The sequence below is a fragment of the Aotus nancymaae genome, unplaced genomic scaffold, assembly GCF_030222135.1.
Source record: "Aotus nancymaae isolate 86718 unplaced genomic scaffold, 86718_ANA_hifiasm-v0.15.2.pri h1tg000263l, whole genome shotgun sequence".
NCBI classification, from domain to species: Eukaryota; Metazoa; Chordata; class Mammalia; order Primates; family Aotidae; genus Aotus; species Aotus nancymaae.
This window is the reverse complement of record NW_026988678.1, coordinates 459,415-479,366: the sequence shown is the minus strand read 5'-3', so window position 1 is coordinate 479,366 and position 19,952 is coordinate 459,415. Positions and strand designations below refer to the sequence as shown.

The window sequence follows — 19,952 nt, the reverse complement described above, 5'->3', positions numbered from 1 at the left end:
TATACTTACTTCTAAAATCACAGCCGAGTGAACATGAGGCTTCCTGATGGACCTCCACTCTTGTCCACACACGGGCAGTCTGGCCACAAGGCATGCCTTCTCTGGGGGCTGCCAGGCACTGCCCTGAGCGCAGAGGCCCCCACACCCACGGTGGGTGCCCGAGAAAGGAACGGCGTCGCATGGCCCGGTAGAAAGGGTTTATTTATGCGCAACGGTTCACACAAGCCTTCCTTAAATTCCACTTTACAGTAAATAAAGCTGTGCGTTTCCCCTTCCCATGCACAACTGCATTATCAATCTACAACTGTCATTGAATCATGAAAAAATAGAGCGTCTCCCCTTTTGTCATTGTTCTGGCAACATGTGGAAAAGCATCCATGATAGAGAACAGAGCTGCTCACTCCTGGACTGGTTATTTGGTTAAAACCTAAAACCTTAGGTCAAAGGAATCAATCACCCAATACAAATAAATATTGCATTATGAAAGAGATGGGCAGAGTCCCATGGTATCCCTTTTTAAAGCGGCATTTCCAGCACAGCAGCATGGCTCTCACAGAGACCAGCAGGGCGCAGCTCCGGGATGCCACGTGGGCCATCCCACCGCACGTGTCCCTCCACCGAGCGTGAGGATGTGGCGCAGGGCACATGCGCTCCGTCTGTGATGGGGACCAGTTCGCCGTGACTGCAGAATGACCTGTGTTCAGAAACAGCTGCACGCATCTGCAGACCACGCAGGGCCCAGCTGGGTTCTCACGTGTGAGGGCCAGCACCTGCTTTGGCGGCCACAGCTGCTCTGGTCACCAAGCAAGGAGCGCGATGTGCCAGGTCCCTGAGGACAGGCCTCCTGTGCTGCCCCTCAGCCCTCCCGAAAGGACCCAGAACAAAGGAGTGGGAGAGGGGACGCCGCATAAGGCCTGTGCTTTATTGTGGGTCAATCTCGGGGGACGCGGCGGCCAGCAGGGGCAAGGCCCCACTCTTGGGTCCCAGCAGCATAGCAACCGGCAGCCGCGCCACCCTGAGCCGCCGCACAAACAGACGCGCCACAAACAGACACGCGCCGGCACGCGGCCACTGCCAGCCTCAAGGCCAGGAGCCCCCGGGGCCAGGAGCCACCCGGGACTCGCTTCTGAAATGTCCCTCGAGCCGCTGTTGACCATGGTGTCTCCACGTGGCCCGGCCAATTCAGTCCAGCTCGATGGGGCTGCCATCGCTGGGGCTCTCCTCCCCCTCCTCCTGCTCTGAGGAGCCCATGAGGCTGCTCAGAAGGTTCCCTGGAAAGAAGGACACCATGACGGTCAGGCCTAGGCAGCCTCCTGCCAGCCCCCGAACCCCTCCTTGCCACAGACGCCTCACCAGGCATCCCAAGCGACACATAAAAGCCTCACAACGCTACTGTATATGGCCCATGAACCTGAGGACAGGGAACCGATGACCACAAAGAAATATTCAAACACGGAGCAGCCATGGGGGTATCCACAGAACCACCCTCCACGTCCATGGAACAGCCACGGGAAGGGGGAAAGTCCACAGAACTTTCCACGTCCACTAATGGGGCCATGGAGCGGCCATGGGGCCTACAGAGATGCCCTCCACATCCTCCAACAGGAGCCACGGAGGGCCCTACAGAGCCGCCAACATGACCTCATGTATACATTTCAACAGAGAAGTGCTGCCGTAGGGCACGTGTGCCATACCCTTACAGTGATCTACTAATAAACTGGATGAGCCAAACCTTCAATGGCTGCTCACAGGGGCCAAGTGCGGTCACTGTCACCTGATTCTTATCCAATGAACAACCACTCTGTACATACAAAGCCAGAGTTCAAAAGTCTCCGGAAACCAAACTGCTGGAAATCGGACAAGTCAGACGTTTCTCTGAGCACACAGCCGGCCCCACAAAGCGACCCCTATCAGGAAGTGTGAGAAACCTCAGGGACGGGGAGCTCTGGAGCAGAGACGGGGCCGGGAGGCACCGAGCTTGAATTCTCAACTCTAAAATATAATTTCCTACTAACAAAAGGAAACTGAGAAACATTGAAAAGAGCAAAGAGCCACTGCTATGTGAAGGACTGCAGAGGACCCCACACTGACCCAGGGTTGCAGTGGGCGTGGCGAGGGCACCTCGGCTTACCGAGCAGGCCTCCGTAGGAAGATGTCTGCTTGGGCGGGACACCGAAGAACAGCTGTCCTATGCGGTCGAGGTACTGCAAGGCAGGGCAGCAGGCTCAGGAGAGGGCGGACCCAGGCTGTGGGGTCCCAGCCAGGGCAGTGCAGCCTTGAGGAGCCCCTCCCCTTTCCAGCCCCAGCCCTCACCTCGTTGTACATTGGGTCCCGCCGGAGGGATGGCTGGTACTGCTCACATAGCACGGTGAACACCGTCAGCTTTCCGCTGAGACACAGGGACACAGGGAGATGCTGGGGGAGCAGGAGAGGGCCACACGCACCTGCACACACACCTGCACACACTGCCACATCTACACCCAACACTCACCTGCACACACACACCTAACTCACCTGTGCACACTCACACCGGCACCACCACTGCACCTACACCCAACACTCACCTGCACACACACCTGCAACACCACTGCGCCTACACCCATAGAAGATGGCAACACGCACCTGTACACACACCCCTGCACATGCTACCACGCCTACACCCAACACTCATCTGCACACACCCACACAGCTACCCATGCCACGCCTACAACCAACACCCACACAGCAACCCATGCCACCAAGTCTATACCCAAAACACTCATCTGCACATACCCACAGCTACCTACACCCTGTCTACAACCAGCACACCTACACACACCCACACAGCTACCTACACCAAATCTACAACCAGCACACCTACACACAACCACACAGCTACCTACACCAAGTCTACAACCAGCACACCTACACACACCCACACAGCTACCTACACCAAGTCTACAACCAGCACACCTACACATACCCACACAGCTACCTATACCAAGTCTACAACCAGCACACCTACACACACCCACACAGCTACCTACACCAAGTCTACAACCAGCACACCTACACACACCCACACAGCTACCTACACCAAATCTACAACCAGCACACCTACACACACCCACACAGCTACCTACACCAAGTCTACAACCAGCACACCTACACACACCCACACAGCTACCTACACCAAGTCTACAACCAGCACACCTACACACACCCACACAGCTACCTACACCAAGTCTACAACCAGCACACCTACACACACCCACACAGCTACCTACACCAAGTCTACAACCCACACACCTACACACACCCACACAGCTACCTACACCAAGTCTACAACCAGCACACCCACACACACCCACACAGCTACCTACACCAAGTCTACAACCCACACACCTACACACACCCACACAGCTACCTACACCAAATCTACAACCAGCACACCTACACACACCCACACAGCTACTTATGCCATGTCTACAACCAGCACACCACACACCCACACAGCTACCTACACCAAATCTACAACCAGCACACCTACACACACCCACAGCTACCTACGCCACATATATACCCAGCACACCTACACACACCCACAGCTGCCTAAGCCACGTCTACAACCAGCACACCTACACAAACACACAGCTACCTACGCCATGTCTACAACCAGCACATCTACACACACCCCCACAGCTACCTACACCATGTCTACAACCAACACATCTACACACACCCACACAGCTACCTACACCAAGTCTACAACCAGCACACCTACACACACCCACACAGCTACCTACACCACCAAGTCTACAACACACCCCCCCACACACAACTACCCATGCCACGTCTATACCCACCTACCCCCACGTCAACACCTGCACTCACACCACACATCCACATCACATCGACACCCTACACCTGCGCACACACACACCCCCAGCTAGCCAGGCCACCACGTCTACACACAACACACCCCCCGAGAATACTGAGACGCACCCATCCACAGCCAGCAGCAGGAACCAGATGAAGTTGAGCAGCGGCTCCACGAACGGAGGCCCATCCTCGATGGACGGGTGCTTCTGGGTATACGTCGTGAAGACCACCGATGCGCTACTTTTGTTTTTTAAACACAGAAACCTGGAAATGAGAACACACTGGTGGAGGAAAGGCTAGAGGACACAGTTTCCACCCGCGCAGGCACCAGCCTCTGACACGCCCTGGTCCTTCCCAAGCTCGCACACCCACAGGTCTTGCAGCCCCCAGCATGGAGGGACCCAGTGCTTCATGCGTATCACTCTCATGCACAGGGGATCCGGGGAGGCCTGCAATTTACAGGTGAAGAGAATGAAGCTTGGGAAGGTCACGAGGCTCTGGAGCCAGAACCCAGCTTGAGCCCCATCTGAACAATGCACTGAGCGAGCTCTTCTCTCCCCCGGCTGCCCACACCCATCAGATGATGGCCAGAACACTTGGCCACAGCCCAGCAGCTGGTGGGTGCCGCGCAGACCCTGGCTCCAGTTCGAGGAGGGCCTACAGGGAGGGCTCAGTGGCCTCAGCCCAGAGAACACATCTACGCAGTGCAGAGCCAGTGAGCTCTGGGTTTGACTCAGCTTTTCATTTAAGTCACGGACGCTCTCCTGGGAGAGCTCAGAAGTGGGCAGCACTGAGGTCAGAGGGTGTCTGTCCCCAAATCCCATATCAAATCCATAAAGCCAGTCCTACCCCAACGCCCACCTTGAAATCCACATTTGTTTTGTGGAAAGAAATGGACTCGGGTACACATAAGGCTTTCATGAGAAAGGAAGCGAGTGCCCGAGCTCAGCCTGCAGGGTAGACGCTCACTGACAATTCTATGAACTGGGTGTGCATTCCTGCAGTTCACAGGCTGAGGCCGGCCGGAGTAGAGCAGAGGCTACAGGACCTCCCGGCAGCAAGTGAGAGGCGCGCCGCGGAAAAGGGGGAGATTCCAAAATACTTCTTAAACTTCATAAAACTTATTAAAATTCATGAGTCACTCCGGCTGACACGTGCACTGCGGGTTCTGCCCGGAGTGAACTCAGTTTACCCTGCACTGCAGCTTGGACCGGGGACAAGGCAGCAAGGGAAGCCAGGACCTGCAGAGCCACCCGACACCTACTGTAGCACAGCCTGGGCCACAAACATGTCCACCTCGCTGCGGAAGCCCCGGGATGTGGAGTACTCCACCAGCATGTTGGCACAGCCCTCCCCGTCCGCTGAGTGCAGAAAATGATACCGCGACTCACAATAGTTTTGTTCTGCAAAGAAAAGACAGAAAAACTCAAATATGCTTCACGAATATAATATAGCACAGGAGAAGGGGAAAGATGCATCCATGTTAATTCTATCCCACCTGCCCATGAGAAGAGCCCGTAGGCAGAGGCGCACCACAGGGACTCAGCCAGCCCACACCCCACACACCACCAAATAACAAACACAGCCAACCGAAAGCCACGCAGCACCTTCTTCCTCCAAGCTCCCGGAGCTGCCAAATCCAACCACATTAACGTGTGCATAGTGATGAGCAATGACACAGTGTCACCATGTGACCCTTCTCACCTACCAGAGGAAACTTACAGGGAGCAACGTAATCAGAGCCCAGGCCAGTGCACCTAGGATCTACACATAAACAGCAAAAAGCAGCCTGATCTTCACACCACTGACCTAACGACGAACCCACACCACCTCATACACACTCACTCCACTCCCAGGCCCACCATAACACCTGCTCACACTCACCCCACTCCCCGGTCCACCCTAATACCTGTTCACACTCCACTCCCCTGCCCCACCCTAACACCTGCTCATACTCTACTCCCAGGCCACCCTAACAGCTGCTCACACTCACTCCACTCCCAGGCCCACCCTAACACCTGCTCACACTCACTCCACTCCCCGGCCCCACCCTAACACCTGCACACACTCCACTCCTAGGCCCACCCTAACACCTGCTCACACTCACTCCACTCCCCGGCCCCACCCTAACACCTGCACACACTCCACTCCTAGGCCCACCCTAACACCTGCTCACACTCACTCTACTCCCAGGCCCACCCTAACACCTGCTCACACTCACTCCACTCCCAGGTCCCACTCTAACACCTGCATACACACTCTACTCCCAGGCCCACCCTAACACCTGCTCACACTCACTCCACTCCCCGGCCCCACCCTAACACCTGCACACACTCCACTCCTAGGCCCACCCTAACACCTGCTCACACTCACTCTACTCCCAGGCCCACCCTAACACCTGCACACACTCACTCCACTCCTAGGCCCACCCTAACACCTACTCATACTCACTCCACTCCCCGGCCCCACCCTAACATCTGCTCACACTCCACTCCCAGGACCACCCTAACATCTGCTCACACTCACTCCACTCCCCAGCCCCACTCTAACACCTGCTCACACTCACTCCACTCCCAGGCCCACCCTAACACCTGCTCACACTCACTCTACTCGCAGGCCCATCCTAACACCTCCTCACACTCACTCCACTTCCAGGTCCACCCTAACACCTGCTCATACTCACTCCACTCCCCGGCCCCACCCTAACACCTGCTCACATTCACTCCACTCCCAGGTCCCACCCTAACACCTGCATACACACTCCACTCCCAGGCCCACCCTAACACCTGCTCACACTCACTCCACTCCCCGGCCCCACCCTAACACCTGCACACACTCACTCCACTCCTAGGCCCACCCTAACACCTGCTCACACTCACTCCACTCCCCAGCCCCACCCTAACACCTGCACACACTCACTCCACTCCTAGGCCCACCCTAACACCTGCTCACACTCACTCTACTCCCAGGCCCATCCTAACACCTCCTCACACTTACTCCACTCCCAGGTCCACCCTAACACCTGCTCATACTCACTCCACTCCCCGGCCCCACCCTAACACCTGCTCACACTCACTCCACTCCCAGGCCAACCCTAACACCTGCTCACACTCACTGCACTCCCAGGCCCCACCCTAACACCTGCTCACACTCCATTCTCGGGCCCCGCCCTAACACCTGCTCACACTAACTCCACTCCCAGGCCCCACCTTAACACCTGCTCACACTCCACTCCCCGGCTCACCCTAACACCAGCTCACACTCACTCCCAGGCCCCTCGCCTGCCTTGGGAGCCCCGCCCTTCCCGTGGTGCACATCTCTGCAGCACACTCCAGGCCCCACCCCTTCCACCTAGGGCGCCCTTTTCCAACAGCAGCCTCCAGGCCCCTCCTGCTGCCTGTGTGGCTGCCAGCATCACCGTCCTTGGCTTTCTCTCCTGTTGTCTCCCTATATCCCCAAGCCTTTACCTGTGGGCGTTATTTCTTCCCCAGGAAGGAAGTACCAAGGAAGGTTGTGCTGTTGAGCCCACAGGTCCTGCATGGAGTCTGTGCTCAGGACCGCAGAGGCCATGAGCTGCCACCTCAGCGTGGACAAGGCCTGGGCTCCCGGGGTGAGGTTTGGCAATGCCCCACAGCACCATCATGGTGTTGGGGACCTGGGCCTGCACCCACCCCAGTGGGAGGCAGCCAGGGCTCCTCTTCAGGGGGTCTCAGCAGAGGTGCCGAGCACAGCCCTCCCACACGCACCCTGGACAGCCCCCACCTACCCCATGGTGGGCAGGGATCCTGGCAGACACATATGTCCCTCCTTACTATTGCTTGTGCCTGTCTGAGGAGCTGCCACACAGGTCTCCTGGGCACTGAGCATGGATGCCACCCATCCCATCTACCCACTCACTGCCTGGACCTGCCCACAGGGCCCATGCAAAGGAGTGGCGAGGGCAGCCACACAGTGTTGACGCAAGTGTCCCTAATTCATCCCAAAGGCAGGCGACACTCCCGGGCAGGTGTGAGGGCAGCTCCTCCCTCCCCAACCTGGCATCGGGGCCCACACAGAGCAGCAGCTCACCACGCAGGACCGAGTAGGATTGCCTGCAGCCATGTTCCATGTGGAGGCGTGCTGGCCTGGGCACAGGTGGCGCACGGGGGGCTGGCTGTTGGTAGAGGCCAGGGGAGGTAGCAGCAGGTGCACTCCAGGGGCCATGAGGCACCGACCTGCGCCAGCCCCTTCTGGGAAGGAGGTGACGACAGGGAGACTGAGGAGAGGCAGGCACCAGCTCATATCCCTATGGCTGCCCCTCTGCTTGGCACACAGCCAAGGGTGGGTTTGCCAGGCTCCTCTGAGACGAGCCTCCCTGAACGTTGTGGTCTCCTAACTCTACCTGTATCTGCTCACTTCCCCTTCCTGTCGCATGGGGGAGAAGGTGGAAAATGCCTGCCAGGTGCCCGAGGGTGATGAGCCTCCCGTTCACCCCAGGTGGAACCTGTGTGACCAGGGATGAGGTGGGACGGGTGTGCACTGCAGGGCTGCTGACGTGGGCAGAGCACATGAGCCCTCATGCAGCTGCCACCATGACAGGTAGAACACAGCCGTGTCCAGGAGGAGCTGTTCAAAGCTCAGCGGCCCTGACCTCTAGAGCAAAGGCCTTCAGCCTTGACCTCCAAGTTCCTAGAGCTTCCATTGCGGGGGCTGCCCCGGGTGCCACCTCCCCACCTGCCAAGCCTAGGCACACGCAGACCTGAGCAGGCCTGCCGACAGTGGAAGAACACTGTCTCACGGTGCTGGGACAACTTGCAACCCTGTTTCCCAAGGAATGCTCTGGGGATGACGCTTCTAAACCCCCACAAGCACCTCATTCAACTCACTCAATGAGTATTCACCCATAACCACTCCTGCCTCAGAGTTGCAGATGTGGAACCAAGAACACCGGCACTAAGAACACTGTGCAGACAGCCAGACCCCACAAGGAGATGAATCTCCCAGAGGCCTCATCAGAAGATGAGATCCGTGCAGCAGCACGCATAGGCCCTGTGAGGGTGCAGCTGCCTCCCTGAGGGTCAGAGCATCCCATGGGAAGGTCTGGAGAGGCCCACGTGACCACAGGTTGACACCTCGACCACCCTGCTGGGCAACCCCGATGGACTGGAACGCACAGCACACATCAACACCATGAGAGCACAGTGGCACCCCCGCCCGCCCTGTCCCCAGGCCTACCTTTCCACAGGGTGAGGGCCAGCAGCTGGTGCAGCCGGGGGTGGCCCAGCTTCCCGGAGCCCCCGCTGGACCACTTCAGGGCTCTAGACACGAAGGCCACGCGCTCAGGAGAGTTGGGGTCCATCAGGCTGAACACTTTAGCCAGATTTTCTGCAAACAGCATAGACTCTCATCAGAGGAATGCACGGCAACTCTGGCTCTCTGGACCACATGCCTTACAGAAGTGGATTTCAATATGCAACTACTTAACAGGAAGTGGAAGCTGGTGGCATCCCTGAGTGACCTGTGGGCCACCCCACCGACTTGCCCACTGCAGTGCCAGTGCCACGTGCCCCAGAGCACGGTGAGGAAGGACGGACATCTTGGCAGAGGCAGGGGCTGGGGAAGGCTCCATGGGGAGCTGGAGCCCAGGAACAGCTGTGGCCGCTCTGGGTACCTGGCTCTGGCCCAGGGGCCTCTCCCAGAGCAGCAGAGACCAGGAGTGGGACTCAGACCCAGGCAGCTCACAGAAGGGCTTTGCCGACTGCACACTCACCCAATGGGACAGGCCAACAAGCCAAATCCCTGGACAAAATGGTGCCCCATGTTGCCAGCTGGCGGGGAGGCCGCTATCTGTCAGCACGGTAGAGAGGACAGGACCCAGGTCATGCCCTGCCTTCAAGTCACAGCAAGTGCTGCTCAGCCTGCAGTATGCTCGGGCCAGGGTCAGCCAGGGGACCTGGCTCACTGGGACCAGGCGGGAATCGCCTCTGCAGCAGGGTTAACCCCAGAGCACACAGAAAAACGCAGCACAGAGGCCTGGGGAGGGACGTGTTGGGGCTGCTGTCATAGGGCCTGAGGGTGAAGGCCAGATGCTCACCCAGCAGCTCATCGGCCACCTCCACTTCTGCCTTCTCCAGTGACTCCAGGACCAGCATGGACAAGTCTGCAGCGCTGTTTTGCTACAAAACAGAGAAACACACCAAAATCAAGCACAAAGCTCTGACTTGTTCACAGGACAGAAAAGACAAGGCTGGGTTTCCAGCAGAAGCCAGAGCACGCACAGAAGCCAGAGCGCGGTCAGGGCTGAGGAATCTATTCTGAGCACCACATCCCTTGGCAATGCCGCTGAAAAACGAACCCCTGGCCGAGGATCAAATGAAAATGGACAGGGCCGTTTATACCAAAACAATGCCCACTCAGCCCCATCATGCACAAACACAGCACAGAGCCCCAGCCTGCGAGTGGAGCAGCTGAGGCTGGGGACTCTGGGCCCCTCTGCCACCTGCAGCCCCAGTGGCCAGGGCCCAGGGCAGCCCATCAGGCTCCTCCCATGTCATTCCCACCTCAACTCGCCTGCCAGGAGCAGGAAGGGACGCAGGAGGGAGCAAGACCATGGCCGTGGTCTTGCTCCTGGTCTTTACCTGGCCGTGGCTGAAGAACAGCAGGGCTCCTGAGTACATGAGCTCCCGTGCCTCCGCATGCTTGCTCTGGGACATGTACCTGCCACAGAGGAGATCATGAGCCGCGCCCACACACCCTCGCCACCGCGAACCCACGCTCATCTTCAGGTCAGAAGCTAAAGACAAGGTGCCCAGGAACGGGCAGTATCATAAAAGCGGGTGCTACCCATACACATAGACACCTTTCACCAAGAAGAAGGTAGCCACTCCCAAGGCCCAGGCGCTGCATGGAGTTGCGGGGCGGGGGGGGGGGGTGTCTGTCCTGGGCGCCCTGCTGACCATGGTTGCATGGGGAGCCTCTGGATGCTCGCTAAGAACCCATCTGTGTCCAAATAGGAATAGGCCAGGAGCCAGAAAGCAGCCTCACCCTGGAGCAGCTCACTGGTGTCAGCAGCTGGGACCAGAAAGGCTGCTGGGCAGGGTAGGTGTGCCGGGAAGAAGCAGGGGATGGGCCCGTGGCCACCTGAGAGCTAAGGGACCACAGGCGGGGGCCACAGGATGGGGGGCTCCAGGCTAGGGTCCCAATGGAATAGTACAGGCTGTGACAGCACCTTGTTTCCCCACAGGGCCAGTGTCCCTGCCCTTTCCCCCTCTGCATGCCGCACTCCTCCTCCCACAGGAGGGAAGGGTCTGGGGTGCACTGCTGCAACACGCTTGCCCCGCATCACGTCCTCACTACCAGAGCACAGTCGGTGAAGAAAGCCGGGGCTTCTCAGGATGCACAGAGACAGGCATGGGGCAGCGAGAGGCGTGGGGCGGGGGGGGGGGGGGACCAGCGTGCCACAGACAATGCGGAGAGAAGCTGAGATGGCCGTGCTGCTGTGAGCAGCAGAGCCCCCACCTGCAAGAACAGCAGGCATGGAGGGCAGGAGGTGGCCTCTGCTGGGACGTGCCGCACCTCACAGGTCCAGTGGTGTCACCCAGGAAGCCTTATTTAACTGGCTACATATTTCTCTTAATCATCACCACCTTATTATCAAAAAACACATAACCAGTTAATCAGCTCTGTGCGCAAGCCAAACGTCCTTGGACAAAGCCATGTTTAACAATAAACCGAGTTAAAGGCCAGGCGCAGTGGCTCACGCCTGTAATCCCAGCACTTTGGGAGGCTGAGGCAGGCGGATTGCCTGAGCTCAGGAGTTCGAGACTGGCCTGGGCAACATGGTAAAATCCCAACTGTACTAAAATACAGAAGATTAGCTTGGCGTGGCGGCACATGCCTGTAATCCCAGCTACTCGGGAGGCTGAGGCAGAAGAACTGCTAGAACATAGGAGGTGGAAGTTGCAGTGTGCCGAGATCACACCACTAGACTCCAGCGAGGGCGACAAGAGCGAGACTCTCTCAAAACAACAACAAAAAAATCGAGTTAAAGAAAAATATTAAGTAAACAGCAGTGCAGACCAGGCATGGTGGCTCACACCTGTAATCTCAGCACTTAGGGAGGCTGAGACGGGAGGATCGCTTGAGCCCATGAGTTTGAGACTGGCCTGGGCAACATAGCAAGACCATGTCTCTACAAAAAAACACAAAAATTAGCTGGGCATGGTGGCATGCACCTGTTTGTTGTCCCAGCTACAGGGGAAGCTGAGATGGGAGGACTGCTTGAGGCCAGGTGGTTGAGGCTGCTGTGAGCCGTGTTTGCAACTGGATGATAGAGTGAGACACCATCTCAAAAAAAAGAAAAACTTGCCGTGCAGGTGATAAAGAGACACAGCTATGCTGCCGAGGGCTGGAATACGACCTTGGTGTCGCCAGGGTGGGCTGGCTGCTGAGTTAACCACAGGAAAGCTTTCCTTTTCAGAAGGCACCACAGCCAGGGATCCCAAACACAGCCAGCGCTGCTACACCCAGGCCTCCCTCACAGGAGACCCCATCGGGCTGCACAGAGGCAGGGCAGCAGGAGGGAAAGGCCTGAACCCCAGAGAGAAAGCCTCCCACCCCCATCAGCCCACAGGCCACTGCACTGTGAGGGTTCTAGATGGAGACCCACCCTGAGACCACAGCAGTTCAGAGCCGTGACAGGGCCGCTGACTGTGACCTGCCAGCCTGGTTACAGTCCTGCAGGGCCATGACTGACTTGCAGAGAAGGCCGCGAGCCGCCCGCACAGGGCACTCTGGAAAAACAAGCTCCACACACACCTGGCCTCACACTGCCGCCGGCAGGGCCACAGGCAGAGGTACATGCAGCGACCCTGAGCAAGCACCACACCAGCTTCTGCTTATGCCAATACGACAGTGTTCTCGATGTTTCTATTTGAGGTAGAGCAAGAGGTAGTCTTAGAAACCAGACAAAAAAGAACTCCCTGGAAGGCAGTAACCAACATTCCTGCACAAGGACCCTGGCTCTGGGGGCACTGCCGATGGTCATGGCCTCCAGCGTGGCCTGGACTGCACCTTGTGGCCGGCTCCCTTCTTCCTAGGGTAGCCGTGAGCCAGGCGAGGAAGGAAGGATGGGAGGGGGACTTCTGGGCACACAGTGGCCACCGGCCTGGCTGGGGCTGCCCATTTCCAGGTCCAGGAATGCTGATGACAGGCAAACCATCTAAGGTGGCTCTGAACATGGACAGCTTCCTCTGACACTGGAGAATTCCAGAAGGTGTGAAGGACTCTGGTTTCCTGGTGACTAAGCCGGGATGGGTGCCCTCTCAGGCCTAAGGCTGGGGAGACTGGAGGGCAGTTGGGCATAGCCCAGCCTTCTCCCGCCGTCCTCTTGGCTCAGCTCTGCACGCTGTGCACTGTTGGCCATGCAGTGTGGACACCCAGATGCATCCTCCTTACAGGGAAATGGCTTCCGCCTGCTGACAGAGCCTTTGAGAGCCGGTGAGTGTTGGCACTCTCTGCCAGCCAAAGCATCTGTATCCACAGAGCAAGGTGTCTGGGCAAATAATCTAGCTGACTGTGCTCTTCTCTGAAACAAACATTAAAAAGTAGAACACAGGAATGTATAAGCATCAGAACTAGTGACAGAAACTGTTGGTGTCAAATGAAGAAAGGCCGAGCTCATGGGATGAATCCCACCCTTCGCTCTCACCAGACGGAAGCTGGCTCGCGTGTTCAGCGGTCAGGGACGCACGGAGGACGAAGACAAAGTACTGAAGACACACACAGGTGCCTCGGGACAGGGAGCCAATGCAGATTTCACAAGGAAATCTGCGCCGACCACCATGAACCGAAGCACTCCCACGCCCTGACGAGGGGGCTGGCTGGGGCCTCCTTCAGGGAGAGCTGAGGCCTGCTCTGCTCTGGCAAGAGTCCCTCTGAGAGGGGACCTGAGCCCGCAAGCATAGCTCCTTCACAAGATGCTCCTCTTCGGCCCTCGGCTAAGGTGTGCACAGCACACACTGTACCATTTTATTTTAAAATCTCTTTAGCTGACTGAAGAGACAAGGTCAGGGGCCGAAATAAAAAAATCACTCAACCACATTGCAGGAGGAACCACCTGGCAGGAGGACCCAGACCCACCACGGTGAGGGCAGACGATAGGTGGGTGGCTGCTGCAGGTCACTGCCTCCTGGGCTGTGGTCTCAGCCACATCAAGTTTCTAAAAGCAAATCTACAAATACTGCAGCCAAGACTGAGGCCCCTCCAGGCCTGGACAGTGGTTCTGAAGCGCACTAATCATCCAATCGGCCTGGGAGCTGACGCCTGGGCCCAGCAGAGAGAAGTCTGGAGATACTAGGTGATGACCATGACCCGTGCCATCCACGGGACAAGGTCAGCCACTCTCTAGCGTAGCCAGGCAATCAGGAACTGCTGCCCAACTTCTGTGGGACACATAGCCCGGGACACCAACCTGCTGGGCTGCCCAATTCCTTCCCTCTCCTTCACCTTAAACTATGGCTGTCAGCTAAAACAGTACCTCTTGGGAACACTTATGCACTGTTGGTGGGAGTGTAAATTAGTACAACCATCGTGGAAAGCAATGTGGCAATTCTTCAAAGAACTAGAAATGGAACTACCATTCAACTCAGCAGTCCCACTCCTGGCTATCTACTCAGAGGACTCTAAATGGTTCTACCATAAAGACGCATGCACTCAAATGCTCACTGCAGCACCACTCACAACAGCACAGACGTGGAATCAACGTGGGGGCCTGTCAGCAGCAGATGGATACAGAAAATGTGGTACATCTACACCGTGGAATACTATGGAGCCAGAAAAAAGGAACAAGAGCATGCCCTCTGCAGGAACCTAGAGGGAGCTGGAGGCCATTATCCTCAGCAAACTAATGCAGAAACAGAAACCCTATACTACATGTCCTCACTTCTAAGTAAGAGTTAAATGATGAGAACGCAGGGACAGAAAGAGGGCAGCAACACACACTGGGAGGCTCAGAAAAAAATTTTAACAAAACTGCCATGTACCGATGCTTAGTACCCGGTGCTGAAATCATCTGTACACCAAACCCGAGTCACGAGTTTACCTAGGTAACAATGTCAGAATATTTAAAAATAAATCAACACAGAGTATCTTATGATAAATTTACCCGACAGCTGATAAACGAATAGTGCTAGAGACACACAGGGAAACCACTCAGTAACACAAGGACCTGCAGACACTCCCGGAGGAGGGTCCTGGCCACCGTGGTGAGTGAATTCAAGCATACTGTGATTCCACGTGTGTTAAACTCCAGGAAACACTACCTCACCTAAGTGTAGCCTGCAGATGTGTGGGTGTCGGGGGGAGGGCGAGGAGGCCCAGTCGCAGGGTAGGCAAGAGCCCTGCAGGGCCGTGGGTATCTTCAATGTCTTGACTGCTCACGGTTCACTCATGTCAGACCTCACCATAAATATTTCAATGTAAATATCCAATTATATGTGTTTGTTGACAGAAGAGCATTTTTAAAAATGGCTGGGTGCTACGCCTCCCACCTGTAATCACAGTACTTAGGGAGGCCAGTGGCTCATGCCTATAATCCTAGCACTTTTGGAGGCCAAGGTGGGTTGATAACCTGAGGTCAGGAGTTCCAGACCAGCCTGGCCAACATGGTGAAACCCTGTGTCTACAATAAACACAAAAATTGGCCAGGCATGGTGGCGGGTGCCTGTAGTCCCAGCTACTTATGAGGCTGAGGCACAAGAATTGCTTGAACCCAGGAGGCGGCGGAGGCTGCAGTGAGTGGAGATCGTATCACTGCACTCCAGCCTAGGTGACAGAGCGAGACTCTGTCTCAAAAAACTAAAAGTTTAACTTGGGGAATGTGACTTCTCTGGAAGTGACACACCCATGGAGTGCTCTGAAGCAGTGCTGGGAATCCACATGGAATTCTATGCTGGAAAGACAAGGGCGGTGTCTCAGTGGGTGACAGTGAGGTAACAGCTGCCACTGATGACTCTGTCTTCATTCCTGGCTTGAAAGGCTCCAAGCCAAAGCTCAAGAGGTCCAGTAATGTGTCCTGGGCTCCATAAGAGGTGGCGTGTGGCCCCAATGCCCAGGCTTTCTACGCTAAGCCACACCGTGCCCCTGCTAGGTGACCCTCACAACATCACACTCGGCCAGCAGGGCCTGCAGTCCAGAAGGCTTAAGGGCGCAGAACTTGTTCATCACCACAGTTTTACTGTGAAATACACCCTTGACCAGGGACTCCTCACTGAGGACCTAAACTGACAATCCAATCCCTCATCACTGTACAAGTGAACTGGCTTAAAACAAGGAACACTGGTTAATTTGGGGGAGATCCACTGTTGCTGGTTAATCATTGGACAAATATTTATATACAAATCCCTAGGAACAGCAGGCACCAGAGCGAATCCTGAACATCATCACACAGATCTGTGATAGGCTCTCTACCCACTGGGAGGCTCATGTTCCACAGTTTAGTACCTACTGACACCTTCGCCTCGATCCCTGAAGAACAATCAGGTTTAAGGTGCTATCACAACCCGTGCCATTTGGGAGTTGCTAAATGTTCAGTGACAAATTCAACCAGCATTAAAACCGCATCACTATAAACGTCTCACATTAAAGACTTGTTTCTGCCAGAGATAAAATTAGTTTCCACCTAAGGAGAAAAGCGAACCTCTTTCTAAACCAATTAAACAGCTCAGTTTTCAAAAAAGAAAAGCATCTACAACATAACAATAAAATGAGATGTAGCCTGGCTGGCGTGTATTTACAGAATGTCGAGGTTAACAGAAAATTCTGGAAACAAGGCTGCCCTTCAGGTCATGTAAGGTTCAGAGCAGGGACTGATGTCTCCTCATGAACTGACAGTCAGGGACCCAGACCCACTGTCTCAGCACTGGCTGTACACGAGGGTCTGTATAAACAACATGGACACTCCTTAAAAACAGACGCCAGGGCCTCATCCCAGCCCGTTCAGGTCAGCTAAGATTGACAACCACTGACACAAACACTCTTTTCTCATTTCCTGGCACAAACAAGTGTTTTCAACAACGAAATGGTATCTCCTCCGTGTCTGGGGCTGGTGAGCCCACCTTCGCTTGGGTTAAGTGTCCCGGCGCCGCTGTGCGCAGGCCACCAGCCTATCTAGGCACAGGCCAAGCACAACAGATGGTGATTTAATTCAAACAAACTAGCAAACTACAACCAAAGGAGCACCTCCAGAGTTCTCCAGGTAACAATTCGACATGCTTGCTATGGAAAAAAAGGATTTAAAAGCTAGGCCCAGCAGAGGCTCTTCCGGGAGTAGAGCTGCACTGTGTGATGCTCTGATGGGGCTCCTCGTCCTCACACACACCAAGTGTGAACCCCGATCTGGGTGATAGGTCCTTGAGGGGCTCTGCTCGGGACAGGTGTCCGTGGGGCGGGAGGCGGTCCAAGGGGGGGGATTCAGGACACTCTGCCCTTTCAGCTCCATTTTGCTGCAAACCAAAAACTGCTCTAAAAAGTCGTGCCTGGGCAGGTGCAATGGCTCACACCTGTAATCCCAACACTTTGGGAGGCCAATGTGGGTGGATCATGAGGTCAGGGGTTCAAGATCCACCTGGCCAACATGGTGAAACCCAGTCTCTACTAAAAATACAAAAATTAGCCGGGCATGGTGGTGTAAGCCTGTCATTCCTGCTACTCGAGAGGCTGAGGAAGGAGATCGATTGAACAAAGGAGGCGGAGGTTGCAGTGAGCTGAGATTGTGCCACTGTACTCCAGCCTAGGACAGAGCAAGACTCTCAAAAAAAAGAAAGTCAACTCTATTAAAAAGAAAAAACCCTGAAAACCAAACCAAACAAATCCAGGCCTAAACTGTGTAAAGGCCAGACCAACCACCCTTAAATACAATATCAAAACATTCACTATTCTGTGGCAGTTTATAAATAAAACATACCCCACGGAAAAGACTAAATCCTCTGAAATATCATCTTTAAAACAGACCCAATTTTTAGTGAATGGCCAAACTGTTCCCTGACCTCAACCATAAGAGATCATGGGATATGCGTAATTTACAGAATGTCACACACAGAATAACTGAGACTTTTAGCAGTAACTATGACAGCAGTCCTGAAGAAAATCAACCAAGCCACACAAAGCCCAGGAACTTCCAGTCACAGTCCTGAGGGCTGTGCATTTGACCCAGCACAGTCAGCTCGGCCCCCACACGCCCTCCAGGCTGCACCGGGTGGGCTGCGCAGGTGTCACCTAGCTCAGGTCCAGAGGTGGCAACAACAGAGAAGCGGATTCACCCTCAGCCTGGACTCTCGGTGAGAGGAACGTCAGTGACTTCCTATGGAGCTCTGTGGAGCATGATGTAGGGCCCAGCTGGAGGACCTGAAGGCTGGGAGGAGGAAGGCAGAGGGTGGGGGAGTAGGGAACAGGTGGAGGCAGAGGGCAGGGAGGAGGAGGCCGGGCAGGGAGGCCTGAGAGAGGGTGTGGGGAACAGGTGAAAGCTTGGGAAGTCCGGGGGAAGGGAAAAGGTGGAGGTCATGGAAGGGGTGGAGGAGGTAGGGGGTGCAGCTGGAGGGCGGGAAGGTCTGGGACAGGGAAGCAAGGGGGTGGGGAGCAGGTGAAGGCCCGGGAGAAGGAAGCAGAGTGGGAAAGGCCACAGGAGAGGTGAGGGACGCTCAGGGGGTGGAGGCCAGGAGAGGGTGGCCAAAAAGGAGGAGGGCAGCGGGAGGCTGGGGAGAGAGACCAGGTAGGGGCAGGGGGAGGCTGGGGAAAGACAGAGATAGAAGGGGTGGGGGCAGGGGAGAGCCCCGGGGAGGAGGGAGAGACGGGGGACAGGGGGAGGCCAGGGAGAGATACGGATGGGGAAGGGGGAAGCCAAAGAGAGAGAAGGAGAGGGAGGCTGGGAGAGAGAGACGGGGGGCAGGGAAAGGCCAGGGAGAGAGGAAGAGGGGCAGAGGGAGACCGGGGAGAGAGACGAGGGGCAGAGGGAGCCTGTGGAGAGAGAGACTGAGGGGGAAGGGGAAGCCCCCAGGGAAACTTGGAGACTGAGGTGGGGGACGGCCGAGGAAAGAGGGAGGCCGGGGGTAGAGGGAGGCCGGAGGAGGGAACAGGTGGAGGCTAGGGGCAGGGGAAGGCCGGAGAGGGACGCGGGGGATGGGGAGGGAAGCCGAGGCGGGAGTTGGAGGCCGAGGGGCTGGGGTCTGGGGGCCCGGCCGGAAAAAGCCAGACCCAAGAGAAGCAGGCCAAACCCTCCGCTCGGCGACCCGTGGCCCCAGGCTCCAGCTCGGCCCCCGCAACGGGCAGCGGCGCTGGCCAATGGGGGCGCGGGGCGATACGGCACGGCCAATGGGAGGCGGCGAGGGCGGGCGCCGGGCCGCGGCGAGGGCCGCGCGCGAGTACCTGAAGAACAGGGTCCGGTACATCTGGTGCGCCTCGTAGTAGTCGCCCTTCTCGACGCTCGCGCGCAGCTTGCCCTCCACGCGCTGGACTCCGCCCCGGTTGCGGGCGCCATTCCGGGCGCTCTCCTGCTCGGCCATAGCCGCCGCCGCCGCCGCCGCCGCCGCCATCGGGCCGGCGCTCCGCGAAGGGCTGACGCTGTCGCAGGCGCGGTCGGCAGCGCCTCCCGGCTTCCGCCCGACGCCCTACTACGGTGGCCCGCGAGGAGTCGCACGCAGTCGGGGGCAGGCACGCCGGCTGGCGGCACGTGACCCGGGGCGGGGCTGCAGGCGACACGTGGTCCGGGGCGGGGCTTCAGGCAACACGTGACCCGGGGCTGGGACTGGCTCGCGCCACAATGGCGGGTGTCACGGAGCTGTCCGGCGGGGTGCGGCGCGGGCAGGAAACTCAGGAGGCGGCGGCTGTCCCTGAGCAGGGAGCGTTCCGGGTCCCCACGCGCGCGGTGTAATAGCTATTGAGATACAGAATTACTGTGTAAAATGTTTAAATTAAAAATACTTTTAGGGCCGGGCGCGGCGGCTCGTGTCTGTTATCCCAGCACTTTAGGAGGCCGAGGCGGGCGGATCACCTGCAGTCAGGGGTTCGAGACCAGCCTGGCCAACATGATGAAACCCCCGTCTCTACTAAAATACAAA

At 56.7% G+C, this 19,952-nt stretch overlaps 1 protein-coding gene across 4 annotated transcripts; it reads right to left on the bottom strand.

Annotated features, from left to right (window-relative positions):
- Positions 1–182: 182 nt before the first annotated feature.
- GET4 (guided entry of tail-anchored proteins factor 4) lies at positions 183–19,507 on the bottom strand. 4 transcript variants are annotated; one of them, XM_012470926.2, is made up of 9 exons: positions 19,261–19,507; positions 10,479–10,557; positions 9,935–10,016; positions 9,076–9,225; positions 5,126–5,264; positions 3,985–4,125; positions 2,314–2,389; positions 2,132–2,204; positions 183–1,271 (listed from the first exon to the last, which is right to left on the bottom strand). In XM_012470926.2, the coding sequence occupies exons 1-9, from the start codon at positions 19,425–19,427 to the stop codon at positions 1,183–1,185; spliced, it is 996 nt and encodes a 331-aa protein (XP_012326349.1). In that variant the 5' UTR covers positions 19,428–19,507; the 3' UTR covers positions 183–1,182. The 4 variants fall into 4 exon arrangements, 3 of the variants coding, with proteins under 3 accessions (XP_012326349.1, XP_012326350.1, XP_012326351.1); XM_012470927.3 differs by lacking the exon at positions 19,261–19,507 and adding an exon at positions 18,115–19,073; XM_012470928.3 differs by lacking the exon at positions 19,261–19,507 and adding an exon at positions 18,159–19,073.
- Positions 19,508–19,952: the final 445 nt, after the last annotated feature.

Excerpts from the sequence above, each read along its gene's own strand:
- GET4 (XM_012470926.2), bottom strand. The coding sequence starts at position 19,427 with ATGGCGGCGGCGGCGGCGGCGGCGGCGGCTATGGCCGAGCAGGAGAGC. Across the intron at positions 9,226-9,934 it reads GGTGGCCGATGAGCTGCTGG|AAAATCTGGCTAAAGTGTTC; the intron begins GTGAGCATCTGG and ends TGCTGTTTGCAG. Across the intron at positions 1,272-2,131 it reads TTCCTACGGAGGCCTGCTCG|GGAACCTTCTGAGCAGCCTC; the intron begins GTAAGCCGAGGT and ends CCTTCTTTCCAG.